Raw genomic sequence first — 21,318 nt, forward strand, 5'->3', positions numbered from 1 at the left:
TGAGGCTTCTGAACTTTTTATAAGAAGGTTTAGTATTTTTGCATTGATGTTGGTTGTGTAAATTTTATATCTAAGAATGAACTTTGCTGATTTAAAGTTTTAAGCCAATTTTTTTTTTTTTTTCTTTTAGACATATACCATATTTTTAATATAGTTGTTATTCTTTCTTGTAGATGAAAATGAAATCAAGAAGGGTGAACTTCGTTATTTATACCGACAGGAAATGAACACATTGTGTGCATATGTCCAATCATGGATGCAGAGGTATGTTGTTTGTCATCACTGTAAATCATAAAGAAAGATGTTGACAAAGAAACAACTTTAAAAAATTATGTTATTTAAAACCTATGACAGTTAAGGAATTCTGATGTATAAACTGTAAGATCAAAATGTCAGTTTTGATGTTTGTTTAACATATGTTTTATGAATACGCATTTAATATCTTATTGGCCAAAATATAAGGCAATATGTTCCCTTTAAAATGCTCTTTTAGAAATCAAAAATATTTTATATGTGCAGCATAAAATTTCTTATATGTATTAAGATTCTTTATGATTTAACTGTTAAAATTTACATCAAAAGAAAATGTATGTATTTATTTAAGGTATGACATATAGATTATTTAATTATTTGTCTTGAAAAACAGTTTCAGTGTATCAAGTTCATTCATGTAAAGCCTGTTTATATGCTGACCTTTTTCCTACTTATAAAACACCTTCAAAAATGCAGAACTATTTTATGAGAGGCTGCTGTATACAAGGTAATAAAAAAAGTGTTTGCTGTTTGTTGTTGTCAAAAACAGACACACAGCATGTGATACTTATATTTGATTTCAAAGTAATCTCCATCAATATCCAGTAGTGTTTACTGATGTGCTGTCCTCTGGCAATAAAACTCAGGAGTCTTGGATATGAAGAAGTTTATGAGTATGTATTATATATCTGCCTCATTATTGAAGGACTTCCCATACAGATAGTTAGCCAGGAAATAGAAGAAGAGGTAATTTGGGAATGCTATATCACAGCATGCACATTTTTTCTTTGCTCAGTAACTGATATCTCTGCTTATCCTTGCCTCATGCTGTCTCACCTGTTGAGGAAGCACAATGCACCCTTGCAAATAACCATTGTTGGCTCCTTCATTACATGTTGAACTCATATCATCTATTGTGAGTAATAACTGTTAGCCTTTAGTGATGCTGAGACATGATAGTAGTAGCTTATAATGTACCTCTTGGCAACTAGTGCACCAGACTCGTAGCATGATTGTAGGTGGGTGCAAAGGTGATCTTTAGGTGATAGGCACAGAGTTCTGCAATGAGAACCTTTATCTGATATGCTTGGGAATATCATATTGGGTCCACTTTTCTTCATTCTTGAGCATTCAGCCAAATACTGGTATGTTGTGATGGAGACAACAATGAAAAACAGACTGCCATTCATTGTCCCTTGTTGGCTGCTGATAATGTGTGTGGTTTTCCTTCTCAACTTTTATACGTTTCCTGTCCAGTGCAGGTGAAATCTGATTATTTCCTTGGAAACCTGGAAGCATTCAGCAAGCTCACCTCATGTTTGACTACTGTTCTGTTCTATGGATGTTTTCAGGACCTTGTCATCCAGTGCACATGGTCACATACTGTGATGTTCATCACAAAGACTCAGATCTCCTGACCTGATTTTCTGGAACCAGTGCTTGCTGATACATTTGTTTACAGCATCTTCCCCAAATGCCCTTCATATTCAACAACTTCCTGTGGCTGCTGACTGGTTCACCTTAGAGTCATACAGCAAACAATCATGAATCAGACACTTTGATACCTTCATTTCTTTTTTACACTGGACATGTTGTGGTTATTATGTATGCATAATGTGCATACACTTTGATTACACTAAGTCTGCGTCACTTCTCCAATACAAGAGTTGTATTATTTTCTTTCTGTGACAGTTTCATCAGAAACAGGTGGAACTTTTGCTTACCTTGTATGTGGCTCAGTAGAATTCAGTAGTTATCCTTTTTCCTCTCTCTGGGACTTGAGTTATAATTATTTTAATATTTTTATTATTATTGATTGGGAATAACTGTAATGGATTGGCAGACAGTTGTAGCCAAATTCAACATAATTTTATTACTGGATAAGGCAATTCTGGAGACAGTATTTGCTTTACACATGAATATAGATGCAATAAATCAATTTTGAAAGCTATGATGCATTGCAGTTTGAATAATACTGCAGAACGGTGAACAGATTTGAGTTAATTAAGCATGGGTAAGCATAGAACGAGAGTACATAGTTGGATTGCAGTAGCATTTAGTAAAAAATTTTCTTTTATCTGATTGTCTAAGAACTATATGCAATGCAAAAGGTTAAAATCCCATAAAGCAGAATTAGTTTTCAGATGTGATGCACTTTCAAAAAAGCTATTACTATTTTTAGAATAAACAGGGAGAAGTGCCCAAATTTAAAAGAATTAAGCAGCTATTGCTAATTTAATGTAATTCATAGTTACATATTTTTTTATCTTACATGTACAATATTTAATTTAAAAATTACTGTCAAACTCTCCTGTATTCTTATATTTCAACACTTTCAGGCTTATTGGTCATATATATTAGGCCAAAAAAAGCAGCCTTAATTTGGTGTAGATTTCGAGCAAAACTCTTACTTTGAGGATGATTATGTACAAGACCTTATTTGTCGAGAAGCGATTTATTGTTCCAGTTTTAATTTTTAGCATGTGTCCTGCATTTTCACTGTTTTTTGAGGTGTGAAGAAAAATAAAATTGTAAAGCTAGGTAATAATATCAGGTAGTTAATACATTAACTATAAATAGAATAATTTTTAAATTTTAATTAAAAAATATGCAGATAATGTTATGGGTTTGTTATGTGCCAATACTGAAGCCTTCTACTATTTTCTGAAGGATGAATTCTTTTCTTTCTTTAAGCATGAAACTTATTCTGTGAGTAAGATCGTATTGAGAAAATTTGGTATGTGTGTGTATTCCAATTGAACGTAAAAGTCAGTGGGGATCTGTCAGTCATTTTGGGAGAGTTTCAAGAGCTCAAGCTTTGAGGTTATGCAATGAACAAAATTATTAACACTTATGCCAATCATTCTGGCCAAAATTCATCCAAATTTCCTTATGGCATTTAAAATAAAACAAAAGTCTTTATAAATATAACTTCTTTAAAATATGAATCAAAATGTTGTTAGTATGTTCCACTGCGTCATTTTGCCAAATCCTAGAATTTTTCATGTCTTGAGTACGCATACCAGTGTAACCAATTCCATAATTTTGAAAATATTTCACTGCTTGCTATTTTGTAAAATGGCAAGTGAAATTTTTAATTGAATTTTAGTTCTTAATTTTTTTAGAGCAAGAAAAACAAGAGAAGTATCTGTTAACTTATTTCCTTCTTTTTTTTAAAAAATTTTTTGGCATTTTTGTGGGTCATAAACATAAAAGCAAAATCTTATAAAATTGTTGTGATGTCTTATTTATCTGTAATTGACATTTAATTGCATTTATTTGATGATACTTTTTGCTTGTCAAAAATGATTGATGGGAAAATACATCGAAATTTTTCTTGACAGTCTGAGTAGCAATGCTCTTAATCTTTAAATATTCGAAACATTTTTCTAAACTGATATTTTGGGTTTAGTTACATATACATTTAAGTGTTTATGTCTTCAGTTTGCATATAATCCCAGAAAATGATCTCAAACCTGAAATATCTGAGATCAGTTTTTGTCCTACTGAAGTCAAACATTTTGTGTTTTATTTTTTAAATATGTATCATATGGACAATGAGAGCATATAAAAATTAAAGTTCATAAGGTAAAAGTTTAGAATTGGGTGCCCCTTGTTTATTATTATTATTATTATTATTATTATTATTTTTTGATGCCAAGATCTCTGCCAGGAAGGCACAATTTCAGGGTGGCCGCTATACAAAACCAAAATGAGAAGTCAAAGAATTGCAGTACTGCTTTAACTTTGTCCATGTACACATCAATCTATTTTCACTTAAAAAAATCAGGGAGCTAAAATAAAGTTAAAACTATCATGGTAACCAGAAATGGGGTTTCATCGCCAAAATTGAACAAAATTTGTCGCTAATCAAAGGAAAACCCAATTCTATACTAGAGCCGTTCATAATTTTGACAAAATTGATTTTTTTAAATTTGAAAATGCTAAAACATGAATATTTGCATTATTTAAAATACTTTTGTAATTGGAAGTATGTATTGATGACCAGTTTTTATGAAAATAAACACTGTAATTTTATGAGCACAATGAGTAGCTTCAAGTAAAAAGTAATTCCATGAACCTTTAAATTTTTTTAGAAAATCTTTTCTCTTTTTTATTGTATAAAAATGCCTATTACTGTCACAATTTAATTCATTAAAATTATTGTAATCAGAATACTTTATTCTTTTTTTTTTGGGGGGGGGGAAGGGTGAAAATGACTAAATTGTTTAATGCACATATTTAAAGTATTAGAAATTTAGGTATTTATTATTTGTACCCCTTCCAAAAAGTTGGCAACTCGTTGGTAAATGGAGGGTACTACAAAAGAGTGCCTCATATTTATCAAATTTTTTAACATTCGACTACCACATAAGTTTATAAAAAAATCTCCATCAGACCACGAGTGCTGCCATACCATCTGCCAATTGTTTCTGAGCATATGTATTTAGAATGTCGAGAATGATATGTTGCAGGACATGCATTCAATTGAAAATCTTTGATTAAAAACTAATTACTAAAAAAAGCGTGCAAGATCCTAAAATTATTTCTTTTCTAAATTTTTTTTTAGTGACGAATGGTTAATTTTTTTTTTTTTTTTTGGTAAAATTGTTGCCCTAATTTTTTGGAATGTCAAAAACGAAAATGGAAGAGTTATTTTGTAGTGAATCCTATAGCAGTAAAGAAGAAACCTGTTATGAGGTTTACAAAAATTCAGATAGTAGCAATGAGGAACAGCAGAGATTTTTCAGAGAGAGAAATATAAATAGAATAACATAGTCAGGTTCTGATTCAGATGCTGGTAAATGCAGTGGTAATGAATGTGGTGTAAATACTGTTGATCGTATTGTGCAAGAATTGATTGTTGAGAAAGGAAGAAAAATTGGTACTGAAGAAAGTACAATTCAGTTTAGTGAATGGAATGAATTTAGTTGTTGCTAACAGTCATTTTCTTTTCTCTCTTTAACCACTCAATGATAATTTTTTTAAATACCTACTAACTTACCTCGCAAGTACTCAAAAAAAGCATCTCCCGAATATGGATAATGCAACCTAACCAGAATTTTTGCTGTTACTCAAATATGGTTGATGCTACAGTCAATGTATTAATTAGCAAATGTCTTCATAACGGTGCCTCACCATATGGATGTTGGAACCTTTGCGCAGATTCACGACTGTCTGCCAAAGTAGCAATCTTCACAAGGTTTTCTGGTTTAAAGCTACCAAATCCTTATAACAATCAATTTAGCTTAAAAAAAAAAAAAAAAAAGAAAAAAAAAAAAAAAGCAGTTGTAACATTAGTATTGAAATTTAATTTTCTATGGTGGCTGTCGTTAATTGGAAAAGGGGGGAACAGAATTGCATAGTGGTGATTAGGTGTAAAAATGATGGTACTTTTCTAAGGATTGCATTTTTTTAATTAAAAAATTGGTCTTCGTAACAATATGAGCAATTTTACTCTGAATATGCTTTTGAAGGTTTATCTTGGTTTATATTATTATCTTGGTGAATAGTGGATACCTGTCATAAAGATCCTGACACCACCATGATGGGCCAGAGGTCCCATGAATGCCATTCAAGATTCTGCTGACACTAAAGGAAGAAAAGTAACCTTTTAGAATGTTTGAAATTAAAGTTGCACTTTCAGTTTATTTCTGTGTACAGTGTCTTAATTTTTTATATTATCTAACTAGAAGGGAAACCTATTAATGTAGAATTTAAAATTAAATATAAAAATATAAATAAAAAAATATTGGAAAGCCATAAATTTTGAATAAAAAATTTGATGTCGAGGATGATTAGACATGAGCTGTGCTTTTCAATAAAGTTCATATTCTTCTTAAAAGGCTTTAGGTTTTTTGTAAATGATTTTTGGTGCTCACCTGGCTTTGCTGTCTTTTTGCTATAAATGACATTCTCAGTGTGAATTAGCACTTTAGATGATTGTGGAAGCAATCACATGGCTTGTAATGAAGTCATATCAAACAAGCATTGTAACATATAGGAAAGATCAGCCAGGTACTGTGTAAGGAAAACTTGTGGGTGCTTGATTTATTATTCAACCAACCTTTTAAAACAGATGTTATCAACAAAAATGTTGTCTATTTTCATTGGGGGAAAAAAAAATGAGGGGGTCTTTGATTATGGTCTTACCCATTGTGATAAATGTGTGACCTTCAGGAAGGTAAATGAACTTCATAAAGTTTTCACTTCATCCCTCTTTTATCAGTGATTCCAGAAATTCTTCAAGGGGTTCTGGATAAAATACATAAAAAAATGCTGGAAAAAGTGGAGGGCATTTTGAAAATATTTGCAGGTTTTAGATCAGTTTAAATCTAGGGAGTGGCACATATTTACATGAAGAACTCAGATGTGCTAGCTTTTGTGTCTCTGAAAACAATGGAGACTGTCTAGAGCAGGGGATTCTCAATCCGAGGGAACGTTGAGAGCCTTTTATTTATCTATTAATATTTAGTTTTATTTTATAAATATAAAACTATTTTTATTCATGTTTTGGTACTTATTAATATTTTCTATACTTTTTATTTTTTAATATGTGAAACACATAAAAAATTTAGGAAAATGTATATGCATTTTTCAAGTTTTAGGAAGAAGGTGGGGGGGGATTCTCTAGCAGTAGTGAAAGAAGTGTATTGGACAAGAAAGGTTGAGAACCACTGATCCAGAGCATTTCTTTGATAAAGAAGATATACAATTAGTCATCTTCTTTATCAAAGTTTTACTATCGGAATTCAGTTGAATTCTCCTTTTTTTCTTGGCTGTTGTCATAAATACTCACTCAGACCAGAAAATTTATGCAAATTGAATGACAAGTGCCACAATTTAGAAGTAGGTGTAAATCTCAGCCATAAGCCTGTTGGAGCTTGCACCATGTCACTGTCATATCCCAGTAAGCTTTCTTTCAATAACTGTGAGACAGGTACTGAGAGTTAGTAGCTATATTTATTGATTTAAATGGTTAGTTATGGCAGATCTAACCCAGTTGTTTGTATTTTTGATACTTAGTATATCATTGTTCAATTATATTAAAATTTATTCACCGAACAAGTTACCTCAGACTGTAATTTTGTATCAAAAGTTATTTTAGTTTACATTATCACTTTAAGTATGTAAAATAACCACGAGTAGCTAACAAAAAATATTTGTTTGACTTTTAAGTTTGAAATTGTGCATTGTATTGGCAGCTGAATGCCTGCAAGGGGCAATAAATCACACATCAGTGAAATGACACCTGTGGTTAGCCATTAAGTGATAAGGTAAATTTAAATTATTCAGCACCAGAGAAGTTACTGAAATTTTGGAGAAGAAGGAATTGATTGTAGTTTTACTTTCATAAATGGTTCGAACAAAATTTGAAGTCAAAATCAACAGACCCATGATTAATGGCTAAAATTGTATGATAAGCCCATAACAACAAAATGAAAAATGTGTAAGTGATATTACCATAGAATTAATATGTTTTATAGGGAGATTATGAGGAATTTATTTTATTGTTTGAAAAATCTTTAGAAAAAGCAGCAAAAACTTAATTATTTGAATTTTCTGCTTTGGGTTCCAAAAGTCTCTCTCTTGGCATATTTATCTTATTTTTAATTTCACTATTCAGAAGTATAGAAGATAGTAAAAGTGATTTCAATCTTATAGGGACAGACATCCATAGAAAGAGGTTCTGTGTAAATTAAAAAGTTTTAAACATTATTCTTATATTTCTCAGTGCCGCATGTGTAATTTTATAAATTTTTCTGATATTACTCTTAATATTGAGATTATTGAAGGAATATGATTAGCAATTTTTTTTTGGTAGACCTCCTAAATACACTGATGGAAAAAAAAAAAATCCCAACACCAAGAAAGAGTTGTGCTAGATAAACGAAATTTAGTAGGCATTAGGAGCATAAGTTTAGGACATTAGTGTTCGCATTAGGTGCATAAGTGTGCTACTATGAACATGCAAATTGGGTTTGGTCTAAATATGTGCAGTAAAGTTCGTGAGCATTATTTATAGTTGAGATTTAATGTAGTGAATTGATCTTAGTCCAGAATGCCTTTAAAGAGGAAGAATTATCAACAACAGCTCAATGAGTTTATACGAGGTCATGTAATAGAGCTGTCAGAAGGTGGATTTTCTTTCCGTGATATTGCAGAAAGTCTTGGCAGGAATGTATCCACTGCGCATGATTGCTGTCAGTATTGATCAAGGGAAGGTACTGGCTCAAGAAAATTGGGTTCTAGATAGCCACATCGTACTGCTGAGAGGGAAGACTGCAGTGTTCAGCATATGGCTGTGGTCCATCATGCTGCATTTGCAGCAGAAATTCAAGCTGCATTTAGCATTGTAGTGACACAACAAAGTGTTAACAAATCGGTTACTTGAAGGACAGCTGCAAGCCAGATGCCCTTTAGTGTGCATTCCACTGCCTCCAAACCTCTGCCTTTTGCAACATCAGTGGTTTCAAGCTATAGTTGATTGGAGTGGAGATCTGTTTTCTGAAGACCTTTCTCTAGGTGTTTTCTGATGAAAACCAGTTCTACCTTGATGCCAGTGATAGTCATGTGTTCGTTACGAGGAGGCCAGGTGAGTGTCTGCAAACAACCTATCTATGGCCTAGACGCATCTGGAGTTATGGTCTGGAGAGCAGTTTTGTACGATATCAGGCGCACTCTGATAGTTATTCCACGCATCCTGATTGCAAATTTGTATGCCAATCTGATGGTATTCAACCTGTTCTGCTGCCATTCATGAACAACATTCAAGGGGGGTTATCCAATAGCATTAACATTCACCCTCATAACACTGTTGTAACCCAACATGCTGTACAGAGTATCGACCTGTTGCCCTGCCTTCTAGATCACCAGGTCTTTCTTCCTGTTGAACACGTATGGGACATAATGGGATGACAACTCTAGTGTTGTCCAGTGGCGTTAAATAAGGGTATGCAAGAACTGCCATCACATAGGGGCCCGAAGGCTTGGTCCCTTAAATGTCCAGCTGAACTACATTTACATGTTAAAACTTAAAAGATGGATTCTAGTCATGTGCAGTCTCGATTCTTCTGTTTTGACGAAACATATAATAGAATTCGTCTTCTTTTAAGTTTTTAAGGGCCCCCTACCTCTATGGTGCAGTGACACAGTTCCGTATATGACGCAGAAAATCGGCCCTTGGAAGCACATGAAACAGTTAAATTCAGTGTTTGCAAAAGTTAATATTCCATCATTCGACTGGGCCCACCAGCTGCTGAGCGCACTGTCGCTGAACACTGGTAGCTTGGTCCGAGGTTCGAACCCCACGAACGAGCTGGCTGCATGGGCGTTTTCGTGGTTTTCCCCATATGTAAGGTGTATATGAGCTAGTTTCCCATAGAAAGTCCTCCACGAAGGCATTCCTTCCCTTAGGCAGATAGCCCTAGTGTGCTTTGCCATAATCTCAATAAACCAAACCAACCATCACTCGACTATGAAATAGTAACTTTGTGACCTACCCCAGTTCAGGGATAGGAGTCAGCAGAAAACAGGAAAAGTTTCTTTGTATTTCTTAGTCTCTTACCTGAAAATTATTAAAGGTAACCCCCTGAAGGAATGGTTTCTCCCTTTGCAATCCCAACTCAAAAGGGGGTGGAAGTGGAAATTAATTGTAGCTATTTATTATAATGTAATTATTTTGTATATTAATTTATTTCTATATGATTTGTTATTATAATCGAATAATCAATCAACACATTTTCTAAGTATAAATCAAAGAAGTAACTAGGCAGGATTCAGGTACTTAATTTGGAATGACCTTTGCAAGTTAAGACGAAACATGGTATATTATTTGCAGTTTGTAATTTTCATAATGTGTCATTCCGAAGCATTTAATTTTGTTCATATATTGAATCTGTTACTAGCAGTTCCATTAAACCCAAGTCCAAAAATCAGGCCTAATATTAAGCTTGAAATTGAATTTATTAATGGGAATGATTCTTACAATTTAATATAACATGTATTGCATTGGTTCGCTATACATGGCATATCACTTTTCAAATTGTTGCCACCAAATAATTTCACCCTGTATTATTTTTAAAGAAATTGAATAAGGTAGAATCTGCATAAATATATGTATGTTTCTCAAACTGTGACGAAACAACGTTATCTAGAATGTTTGAATGTATGATACACGTCATCCACAAACCAAAACTTAACTGCCCTTGTAACTGACTGACCAAGTGCAACAGGCATGGAACTCCATCCCACAAACTGACATCCAGCACCTATACAATGCAATGTATGCAGATTTGCATGCTTGCATTTAAAATTCTGGTAGTACACCACTTATTAATGTACCGGCATTTCACATGTGAAATGGCTCTTCTCATGTTTGCTTCAATCCATGATCTTAAAAATTTAATGTGTTACTTACACAAATGTATAGTTGAAATTTCATTACTATACATTAATTTTTTCTTGTTCGAATTTTTTTTATTAGATTCAATACTAAATATCTAGAAAAAAAATTAAGTGTAAAAAATGTATAAATGTTTGGTAGTACTATTATGGATGTTTCATATTTTTTATGTATAAAAAAATAAAATGATGATGATTTTTCTAAAAATATGTGTGACTGTTACATCTGTAAAATATATATATATCAGGTTGTAATGAAAGTTTCTCACCAATGCAAATATTGTCTGTGCAAACAGTTCATACTGCCGTGTTTAATCATATTTTGTCAAATGATTTTTAGCATTTTAAAGAAAGAGACTTGTTTTAGGACACGGTATTGTGAAATCCATAAATAAATATCGTTATCATTGAGTACAAGACGTTGGAAATAGAACTATCACGCTATCAGGTTAGAACCTTCATATTCTTCCAGTTCTGTTGCAAGAAGGGAGCTACAGAATGTCGCCAAATCATGAGTATAGCTTTAGGTACTAATGTTGTATCATATGACACTGCGGAGGTTTGATACCGAAAGTTCAAAAATAAGGACTATGGCATTCAAGAAGCAGAGAGCTTTAGTCAGCCTACTGATGTCAATAAGGACCACCTGCAAGAACTTGTGGAAGAAGATTAGTATGCAACCTAGTCACTTTAGAGCTGAAGGAATTAGACATTAGTGCCATGTTCATTAGTCGCACTATGCATCGCATAAACTTGACAAACAAGTAAGTTCAATCGCTGGGTGCCCCGCGAGCTGACTCAAGCAGATAAGGACAGACATGTTTGGGCCTGCACTAATCTGCTAGAATATCGATGCAAGGACAAAATTTTAGACTGAATCATCACGTGTGATGAAAAGTGGATTTACTTCAACAACTTAGGCTGAAAAGGGTGTTGGTCTGCGCCCGGTGAACCTATCGGCTTTGCAAAGGGCAGTTTAACTAACCAAAAGATTATGCTTTTTATCAGGTGGGATTGTCATGGTATTATCCGTAAAGAGTGGATGGAGAAAGGTAAAACTCTCGACAGTAATGTGTACAGCGAGATGCTAGTGCATGTTAATGATGCTGTCAAGGTAGAAGGTCAGACTGTATTCCGGTGCAAAAAGGTAATATTCCATCAAGATAATGCAAGACCACATGTGTCTGCATTCACCGACTGGACTCTGTACGGATTTGAATGGGATCTTTTGCCACATCCACCATATAGGTCCGATATTGCTCCTTCGAATTTCTACCTTTTTTCACACCTGCAGCTACATCTTGCCTAAGTTTCTAGGCCAAAGGCTTTGAAAAACTACCAAAATGTTGGCAGAAAATAATAGATTTGGGTAGTAATTACTACCTGCACTATAGGTACTGCTTTTATTCCCCCCTAACTTTATTAGAACGTTTTTTGGCAGAAAAACTTTCGTTATGATCAGATATTTCCAGAATATATATAATTATATTCATTATTTAATTCTGGACTTGATAATTTTTAGGAAGTTGGAGTTATTCTCAAACATGTTTCATTAATAGTTAAATATTAGACTGTATTTGATAGTAATGCATCCTACATATCTTTGTTACATTCTTAGAATATCATTGAGTAAAGTCAATTACGTAGGTAGTTGCTTTAATTATTATTTCTTATTTGCTGATAGGTCCTTAATTCTTTTCATTGCTGATTCTTAAAAATATTTTAATTAGTGTGGAAAGAAATAAGTATGAAGCCTCTTGTTTTGCATAGATGAGAGGAACAAGCAACCATATTTATGTAGTAATAAATAACAGCAAACAAGAACATTGTGCCATCTGTAAAGGGAAACAGTAACTAAATGTGAAAATCTATATTATTAGAATTGTAAATATAGTGAGATGAAATAGATTGTGCTTATGTCCTTAGAAGGTAAATTTTTGTGACTGTGAAAGGCTTCAAGGAACTTCAGATCACCAACTCGAAAAGCTTAAACATTAATTTCACAGAACCAAGTCAAAATTGTTAATGAGCGGCTATGATTAGTTGTTGAAGATATGTTTATTTATCCATTAAAAGATAGGATGCATTCCTTGTGGCAAAATTTTAATGCTGTTTTAGTTTGGCCAATATGATACTATTAATTTCTCAAGAATTAAAAATCAGATAGGATGTTTAAGAGTCAAGCTACAAGTGTACTTGTAGGTCAGAAAATAGTTGAATTTATAGGAAATTTAGGCAGTTTTGTAATGGAGATACTATGTAGTTTCTATTGCTTGTCCTTCCATTTATATGTCTTGCATTTCCATGCCTTGTGGTTTAACATATATCATCCAAATTAAAAGAGTCTGAAAATTTCACATCAATGAACATGAATGTTATTTTGAAAAGGAAAAATAAAATAAAATTTTGATAGCTAGTGATAAGTGGATAACCATAATTTTGACTTTAAATTTCTTGGGTTTTTGAGAAGTTAATGATCCAATCCCAAGCTTTCAGAAGTTTTAACATTTTAATATTTTCATGTTCCATTATTGTTTTCTATGATAGATGCCACTATGATTGTTTTCTCTTTGCTTTCCCACAGATTTTGCCATAAATAGGATTTTTGCCTCTTATACTTTTGTGAAATTTTTTTGCTGTTGAACAAAAGGATCCTTGAAATCAACAGAGTTATATAAAAAATCCACACCAATCTAAGATTTAATTTATTGCTTGATTTTAAGTTTTGTGGTAGACAAACTTAGAGACCACTCAGAGAAACAAATTGAATTTTGAAATAAGTTAAAATCACACATAAATTTGAAATAAGTTGAGATAATTATGGTAAAAATGCATTTATTTTTGTATGTTGTCATATGTGCGATCTTATTAGAGGTGAATATAATGCAATAATTTTTGTAATAAAATATTTAATGAATTAATATTTAATTTTTAATTTAATTTAAATATTTAATGAATAAAGTTAATCAAATGTGTATAAAATTGTAATAAAAGTAATGTGTATTAAGTCGTATTTTTAATTTTTTCCCCTTGAACATGTTTAAATTTGGTTTCTGTAAATGTGATGCTTTTCAAGATGTGTAATATTTTACAATCTTTTTTTGTTGTTTTGCTTTGTTTTTAATATTGTTATTTTTTATTTCACAGGCAATGCACATGTTGTTTTAAAGATCCAAAAAATTTTGACAGATTCAATGCACTTGTACAAGGTTTGGCTTTAAGTATAATAGAAATTTTACAACAGGTTGCTAAGGACATTAAATTACGAAAATATGATCAACTTTCCTTAGCAGATTCTGCTAAAAATAATGATCTTAGGAAAAGCACTTCAGATAATGAAAGTAAAGAAAATGAGCTCAAAGAAAAAGACAAAGTTGTTAATAATAATTCTTCGGAAGAAACGGAAAAAGACTCTGTTGAATTAAAACTGAACCATACTGCAAAAAAAGAATCCTCAGAAGATTGGAGTTCATGGAGCTTGGAGGATAAAGAGAAAATACTCAGCTTTTTTTCTAAAGTATTTCTTCTTAATTTCCCCTTGTATATGGCATTCAAACATAGCATGCAATCAAAGTTGGATGTAAATGTAAGCCTTTTTTTTTTTTTTTTTTTTTGTCTTTATTCATATGTGTAATTTTTCTTTTGCATGTTTTTTATATATTTAATTTCTATTTCATTGATGCAGTATAAAAGAGATCACTTTGTTGGCTTCAGTAAAATTTTTATAGGTTTCAAACTTTTATTGCTTAGAACAGCATATTTTTAAAATTTTCTTCACATTTTTTCATTTAAAAAATTCTTTACATACCTTACAAAATTCATCCTTGGAATTTGTTTTAGACATACTGTGTAAGTTATGCGCCGTTGTACTCGGTTAGAAAAAAAACTTAAGTGTTAATAATTTCTTACCTCCTCTCTGTAAAGCTTTAAAGTGTAATTTTATGCACAAGAACATCTATTATTTTAGATTAAGCTTTATTACCATGTATTGATTAATTCTGCATCTTATGCAAGTGATTCCTCAGCCAATTCATGTTATTAAAAAATGTGTAAAAAAAATAGCATATAGTGAGTAGTGTCCAAGATCAAGATGCCCAGTATCCAGAATTTTATGGCTTCTGCAGGGCGGACATCATACTGCAAGGGCTTGTTCCCGGTCAGTAGTCCTCCTTAGCAGTGTAAAAGTAAAAAATGTATCCGGAATAATTTGATATATGGAGTTCTGGACCACCAGATGGAAAATAAATAAAGTAAATTAATTTTAAAAAACCTTTTCCCTGACAAAATCTAGAAATCAAAATCTACAAAAGGAAGCTGCTGTGCCATAAATGGAATTTTTCTCCCAGATGGGATGCATTTTGCTGCTCGATGCAATCTCTGTGAGTCCTAAGTTCTACAGCCCAATACTTTCCTAAGTTAAAAAAATTTTCTCACCCCTAAATTCTGCTGCCCAGTGCCTTTCCCATATTCTAAAATTGTTGCTATCCTTAACTTCTGTTGTTCAGTGCATCTTTTAAATTCTAAAATTTTTGCTGTTACTATATGGTGCACTCATGCCAGCCCTATTTATGGGGTTATCTTCTATTTGATCTAAGTGAAGTTTAGTGTTGCTGTGCCTACAAGCCATCTTAATTAATGCCATGAGTAGTTTTCAACTGATGATCTAAAATGTGGAAATTCTTGGATTTTATACTGTACTTTTTATGTAACTGACTTCCAACTCTAGTGTATATCTAAATTACTGTACGTCTAGACTACTTTATTGATGCATCATATATTACAGTGCAAATTTTGAGTTGTTCGTAAAATAGTGCAGGTTTTTTGCATGCTAGAATTCAAGTGTATAGAATATTAAGCTGAATTTGCAAGCAGAATGGCGTACAAAAATTAAAAAAAAAATTTTTTAATAATAGTCGGCACAAACATACCTTCATAGGAATTATATACAGATCAGGATATGAGACAAAATGTAAAGAAGGAATTAAATGGCATATAAAAGTAAACTGTGTGCATAAAGTATTTATGCATGTCGTTAACATTTAATGAATGTTTGCTACTAGAATTTATGCATAGTAAAAATTAACTTTAGTGGTTAATTTTTAATACACAGAGATATGTATTGAGAAAGAAAGAAAAAACAAACATAATGCCTTTTATAAGGAAACAGTAATGAAACATGAAAATACTAAGATTTTAAAACTTTGAATACTTTGGAAGAGTTAGATTGGAATTAATATGCAATAAATTATATTCCTTGCAGAGCTATCCAATAAGCAGGGTTAATTTCATGATAGCCATTGATAACTCTGAATTAAATGTGAGACCTTTAATCAAAGCTTAATGCTAAGTCTGATAAGTTTATTATGAAATATATGTGCAATTTTAATTATTAAAGTTATGGATATAGTATCAGTTAAATATCTGAGTAAAAGTCATGAAATTATTTCAAAGATACAAAGTAAAGGCCCATTTTGAACTAGTTATATATGTTTTGAATATTATATTTGGGATATTTAAGTACATTATATGTTATAGATCATTCAGTTTAATAGTCTGTTTTAAGAACAGGTGGCTGAAGTCCTGTATAACAAAATACGGCTCTACTCTTATATGCGCCCTAATTTCACCAAATGTGGCGATATGTGTTCTGCGCTGGGTTTTGGCGCGATTGTGTGTTGTATGGCATCCCTGCTGACGTTGAAAACTCTTCTCCTGGAGTGGTTTAATTGCTCGTTGGTTCGTGTCGTGCGTGTTTTGAAATGGCCTATGTTGCAATGATAGACGTGGTGGGAAGATTTCAGTCACGCATTTTAGATTGTGTGGAAAGTAAATTTAGTATTAAAAGGTAATTGTGTGGAAAGTAAATTTAGTATTAAAAGGTACGATGTTGGAGTTGTTAATGCGTCTTTTGTTCACGGGTGTGTTTATGAGGATTGAAGTGTATTTTTGGAATTTCTGTGTGACTTTTAAAATGGAATCCGAAATGCATAGCTGCTATGAGAACTCGGACGAAGAAGGGCGTTTCTGATAGTTCTTGTGTGGATTTGTAGCACTTTTGTTCAGAGACTTTGTGTGACTGGCGAAATTTTATTCAGGAATGTAGTATGGTAAGTGCATTTTATTTTACTGTTTTTACTTGGTAGAATGTTATGTTCATTATTTCTCTACTATGAATTTTTGTTGTTGTTGTTTTTTGAATTTTTTGTAATTTAGTTTAGTTTATTTGTTTGATTTGTGCGCAATGCCTAGATTGTGCAATTCGTAGATTTTTTCAAGTTTAAACAGGACGCTGTGTACATGGTATTTGAAATTTATTGTTGTTATGTTAATTTATTAAAGCGAGGTGTGCATAGTTCGTAGATTCACTCGTTGCCTAGATTACGCAATTCGTAGCAATATATCGCTGTATACATGGATTCTTGTCAAATATTTTTGGTTAGAAACTTTACGTTTTTGCTATCTAAATTTTTTTGTTTATGTTCCGGATTTTTAGCTTAAATTATGTGTTCAAAACGTGCTTTTTGCATGTGCGAAAACCGCGTTTTGGTGACATTTTAGGCTTAAAGTTCGAAATGTAGACAAAAAATTTAGATAGTAATATGGCAGCGTGGACTTTCTTGCCAAAAATGTTTGGCAAGAAATTTGGCGACCTGAGGGCGCATATTAGAGTAGTTCCTAAAATACTTGAGTACAACTCTGATATATGCCCTAATTTCACCAAATGTGGCGATATGTGTTCTGTGCTGGTTTTTGGTGCAATTGCGTGTTCTATGGCAACCCTGTTGACATTGAAAAATCTTTCGTTGATTCTCGTCTGTGTCTGAGAAGATGGGAGGGCAAGATAAAATGGTAGTTGTTGAATTGAAGTTCAGCAAAAAGAAATATCAGTGTGGCCATACTGTTAAGGGGTAGTGTGTATTTGGAGGTGTGGAAAGAGGGTCTGGGAGATTATTTTTAATGACTGTGCATGATAGAAGTAAGGATTTGTGATTTTATTTATTTGTGAACCATAGTATGAATTTTCTGGAGTGTGTCTGGCTGTCATGTAAATATGATAGTGATTACATGGTGGCATGTTAAAGGTGGTATGAAATTGGTATTTCTGCTGTTCAAAAAAGCATTACTTCATGGTAAGTGCATTTTATTTTATTCTTGTTTTTATTTTGTAGAAATAAGATAATTATTTCTTATTAATATTCTTATTTTGTAGAAATCAAAAAGCAAAATTTTGTAGAAAGCAAATCAACGAGATTTAATATTCTTATTTTGTAGAAATTCATAATAAAGAACCAATGAACATAATTTGTATTTGTTATGTTCATTGGTTCTTTAGTATGAATTTCTGTCGTTATTGTTGTTTTTGAAACAGAACGCTGTGTACATGGTGTTATTTTAAATTTATTGTTGTTATGTTAATTTTTTAAAGCAAGGTGTGCGTAGTTCGTAGATTTGTTCGTTGCCTAAATTGTGCAATTCGTAGATATTTTTAAGTTTAAACAGGATGCTGTGTACATGGTATTCTTTGAAATTTATTGTTCTTATGTTAATTTATTAAAGTGAGGTGTGCGTAGTTCGTAGATTCGTTTGTTACCTACATTGTGCCATTCGTAGATATTTTTTTAAGTTAAAACATGTCGTTGTATACATGGATTCTTGTCAAATATTTTTGATTAGAAACTTTACGTTTTTGCTATCTAAATTTTTTGTTTTTGTTTCAGATTTTTAGCTTAAATCGTGTGTTCAAAGCGTAGTTTTCACATGTGCGAAAACCACGTTTTTGGAGACATTTTAGGCTTAAAGTTCGAAATTTAGACAAAAAATTTAGATAGTAATATGGCAGATTAATGCTGATAACAATTAAGGTAGCATCTAAAATGTGTGTTGTGATGAAAATCTACCTTATTTTCCCTATGACTTTCCTTTAAAAATTTTGGAATTTTTCTTTTTTTTTCTTCTCTTTCCAGGATATGGATATACCTGTCTATTTACTTAGGAATGTGTGCTTTTTTTGTGATAAAGGAGGGCTGAAATTGTTCATCGCTTGCTTTCAGGATGCTGATCCGGAAAATCTACCAATTAGTCTAGCTCATGCATTGATAAGTGTTATATCAAATGTGAGAGATTTTACAATTCTATTTATAGTTTTCATTTAACTTTATGAGCCTGTTTAATAATTTAAACTAATTAAACTGAAATGCCAAAGCATAATGTCTAATTTTACTTTAAAATTCTGACTGCAGCTGTTATCATGGAAGGTGTGGCAAACAGGTAATGGATCTATAATGTATCAGCTACTAGTCTTAGCAGGTGAGGCCTGATGAGCGTTTTAGCTGCCAGGATGGAGTACTGTGTCTCATAAGACAGCATAAGCATGTAGTTTTTTTCATAGACATCAGGAATAAAGATATACATATAATATACCAGTTTGATACATGATATCAATGAGCTGGAATAGCTGGTGCAAGAATTGAAATTGTTTTCACCTGAGGAAGAATGGAATTTGTGCAAAAAAAGAGGAATGCAAGATTAGCTGACATTTCAATTTATCATATTGCTCATTAAGCTATCAATCAATGCACTGTACAATGAACATTGCATTCCAGGGAGTCTGATAGTCATCAGCTGAGACAAGTACCATTTTTTGTTATATTGGTATCAAGTAGTATCTGCGTCAGACAACATTGTTATTGGGATATGAACAATGGTGCTATATAGTTTGGTTGGATAAATTAGATTTCATTTTGAGCAGATAGACAAACTCACATGTGTAGGAAACTCATGGAAACATTGATCTATCTATCTTATCAGGAAGGTATGTTGCATTCAGTGATGGTTTTATAAGTGAAATATATATTTAGTTGCACTAATGGGTGAGAGCTTCATTAAGAAGACTGGCTTCATACAAAGGTGGGAGCCACCCAGATGGAAAGTGGTAAGTGATGCTGATTGCTATATCTAAGAACCCAGGTTTGAATCCTGGGGAAGGCATGAATATTTCGTAAATGTATAGCATCTGTGTGGCATGGGGGCATTCGAAATATGTGACGTGCTGAAAACCCTCTTGAGAGGTTGAAAGGGGAAGAGACCTCCTCCCGGATGCTGTTGTTCAAAATTGGTGTGGAACTAACTGAGCATCAACTAAGTCAATCTGTCACCTGCATGGTGCTCAAGGCTTTGGCCAATGATAGACACAATCTTGTACTCCTTGTCGTCATAATAATTCATGGGCTTAGTCTGATTACATCAGACAGGTGAAATTAGTAACACAGGTGGGAGAAAAATATCTGAATAGATGCAAACTTTTTATATTCTGTGGTATAATAACAATTATTATTCATTTATTAAATCTGTGCCCACAAGTCATTTAAATGTATTTGCATGTGATATTAGTTATTTTTGAATGCTAACTTTATTTTGCACTAATTTCAGTGCATCTTTCAAGTTGCTATAAATGCATTTAATGATTAATTACTCTTTATGTCACATTCATGAAATGGATTCTTAAAATAATTCAAATTCAATGTAAATTCAGATATATCAATATATTAAGAGCCATGTCATAGCAAAAAAATCTCAATACTTAATTTGAAGGCTATTACTCTAATGAAATATTGCTTATGTACACTGCACCTAAAAAAGGGGGGGAGACAGTTCTCCATCTCCCATTCTACTGGGCCAATCCGCCAAGTGCAAATTGCATTTTTCATGTCTCGAAAGCGTGACTTAGATTTTATATAGCATTGTTCTAACATAGGTATTTTGACTCAAAATCGGACTTTTACTGAAATAACATACCAATTTTTTTTTATATTTCGATTCTACAACTCAAATTATGCCTAGATATTAAATTTTGTTACATTTGGTGCGAAATTTAAGGAGAAATTCAAATATATATCTTGGCACAATTTTTTCAGTTTGCGCCAAGAATAACTCACTTGGCCATATATTCACTATGCCATATATTAAGCAACTTCTTAATATATAGCAACCAATTTCCCTTACCCTTACATTATGCCGGAGTGGAAAAAAAGGCAGGTTTCTACCTTTTCACATTGTGCATGCGCAGGGGAAAAATTCACATTGTTCCTACTTTCGTATAATTTTAGCAAAGTGTCTAAACCACATTTAATGATTTATCTCTTTCAACAAATATGCCAAATTTCAAAACATGCTAATATGTAAATTCACATATATCTTCAGAAATTTTGAATAAAAAATGTAATTTTTTGCAGGTATGCTTAGAAATGTGTCTACTTTAAGATGCTGGTAAAAGTTTTATAGATTATAATTCAAAATTTTTTGAAAAATTTATAAAAATTATTTAAAAATACAAATTTTTTAAATAAATCTTAAAAAATTGGCAAATTTTATTTGGAATGAACCTGAATTTCGAAATGTGAAAGGAAGAATCAAATAAGTTTAATAAAAAAAGAGATTAATAAATGTATACCAAACTCAATTAACATTGAGGAACTGAAATTTTGAGAGCATATTTTTTAAAAACTACTTGTGCAATTTTTACAAAACTTGGTATTTTGGCGTAATTTGAGTCATAGAATTGAAATATGGAAAAAATTGATATGTTATTTCAGAAAAAATCCGATTTTGTGTCAAAATATCTATATTAGAACAATGCTATATATAAATTTAATACATATTAAG

General features: G+C 32.2%; 1 protein-coding gene across 2 annotated transcripts in view; it reads left to right on the forward strand.

The window, feature by feature from the left end:
• puf (ubiquitinyl hydrolase 1 puf) overlaps positions 1-21,318 on the forward strand; it is a 223,611-nt gene that overhangs the window by 13,121 nt on the left and 189,172 nt on the right. For both annotated transcript variants that reach the window (XM_085814567.1, XM_085814568.1), the window contains exons 2-4: positions 174-264; positions 13,804-14,242; positions 18,621-18,770. In XM_085814567.1, coding sequence (XP_085670693.1) covers positions 174-264; positions 13,804-14,242; positions 18,621-18,770 — 680 coding nt within the window. The remainder of the gene's footprint in view (positions 1-173; positions 265-13,803; positions 14,243-18,620; positions 18,771-21,318) is intronic.

This window comes from Stegodyphus dumicola, chromosome 4 (assembly GCF_044657685.1).
Source record: "Stegodyphus dumicola isolate Sdum_Otavi_A_Nest chromosome 4, ASM4465768v1".
NCBI lineage: Eukaryota > Metazoa > Arthropoda > Arachnida > Araneae > Eresidae > Stegodyphus > Stegodyphus dumicola.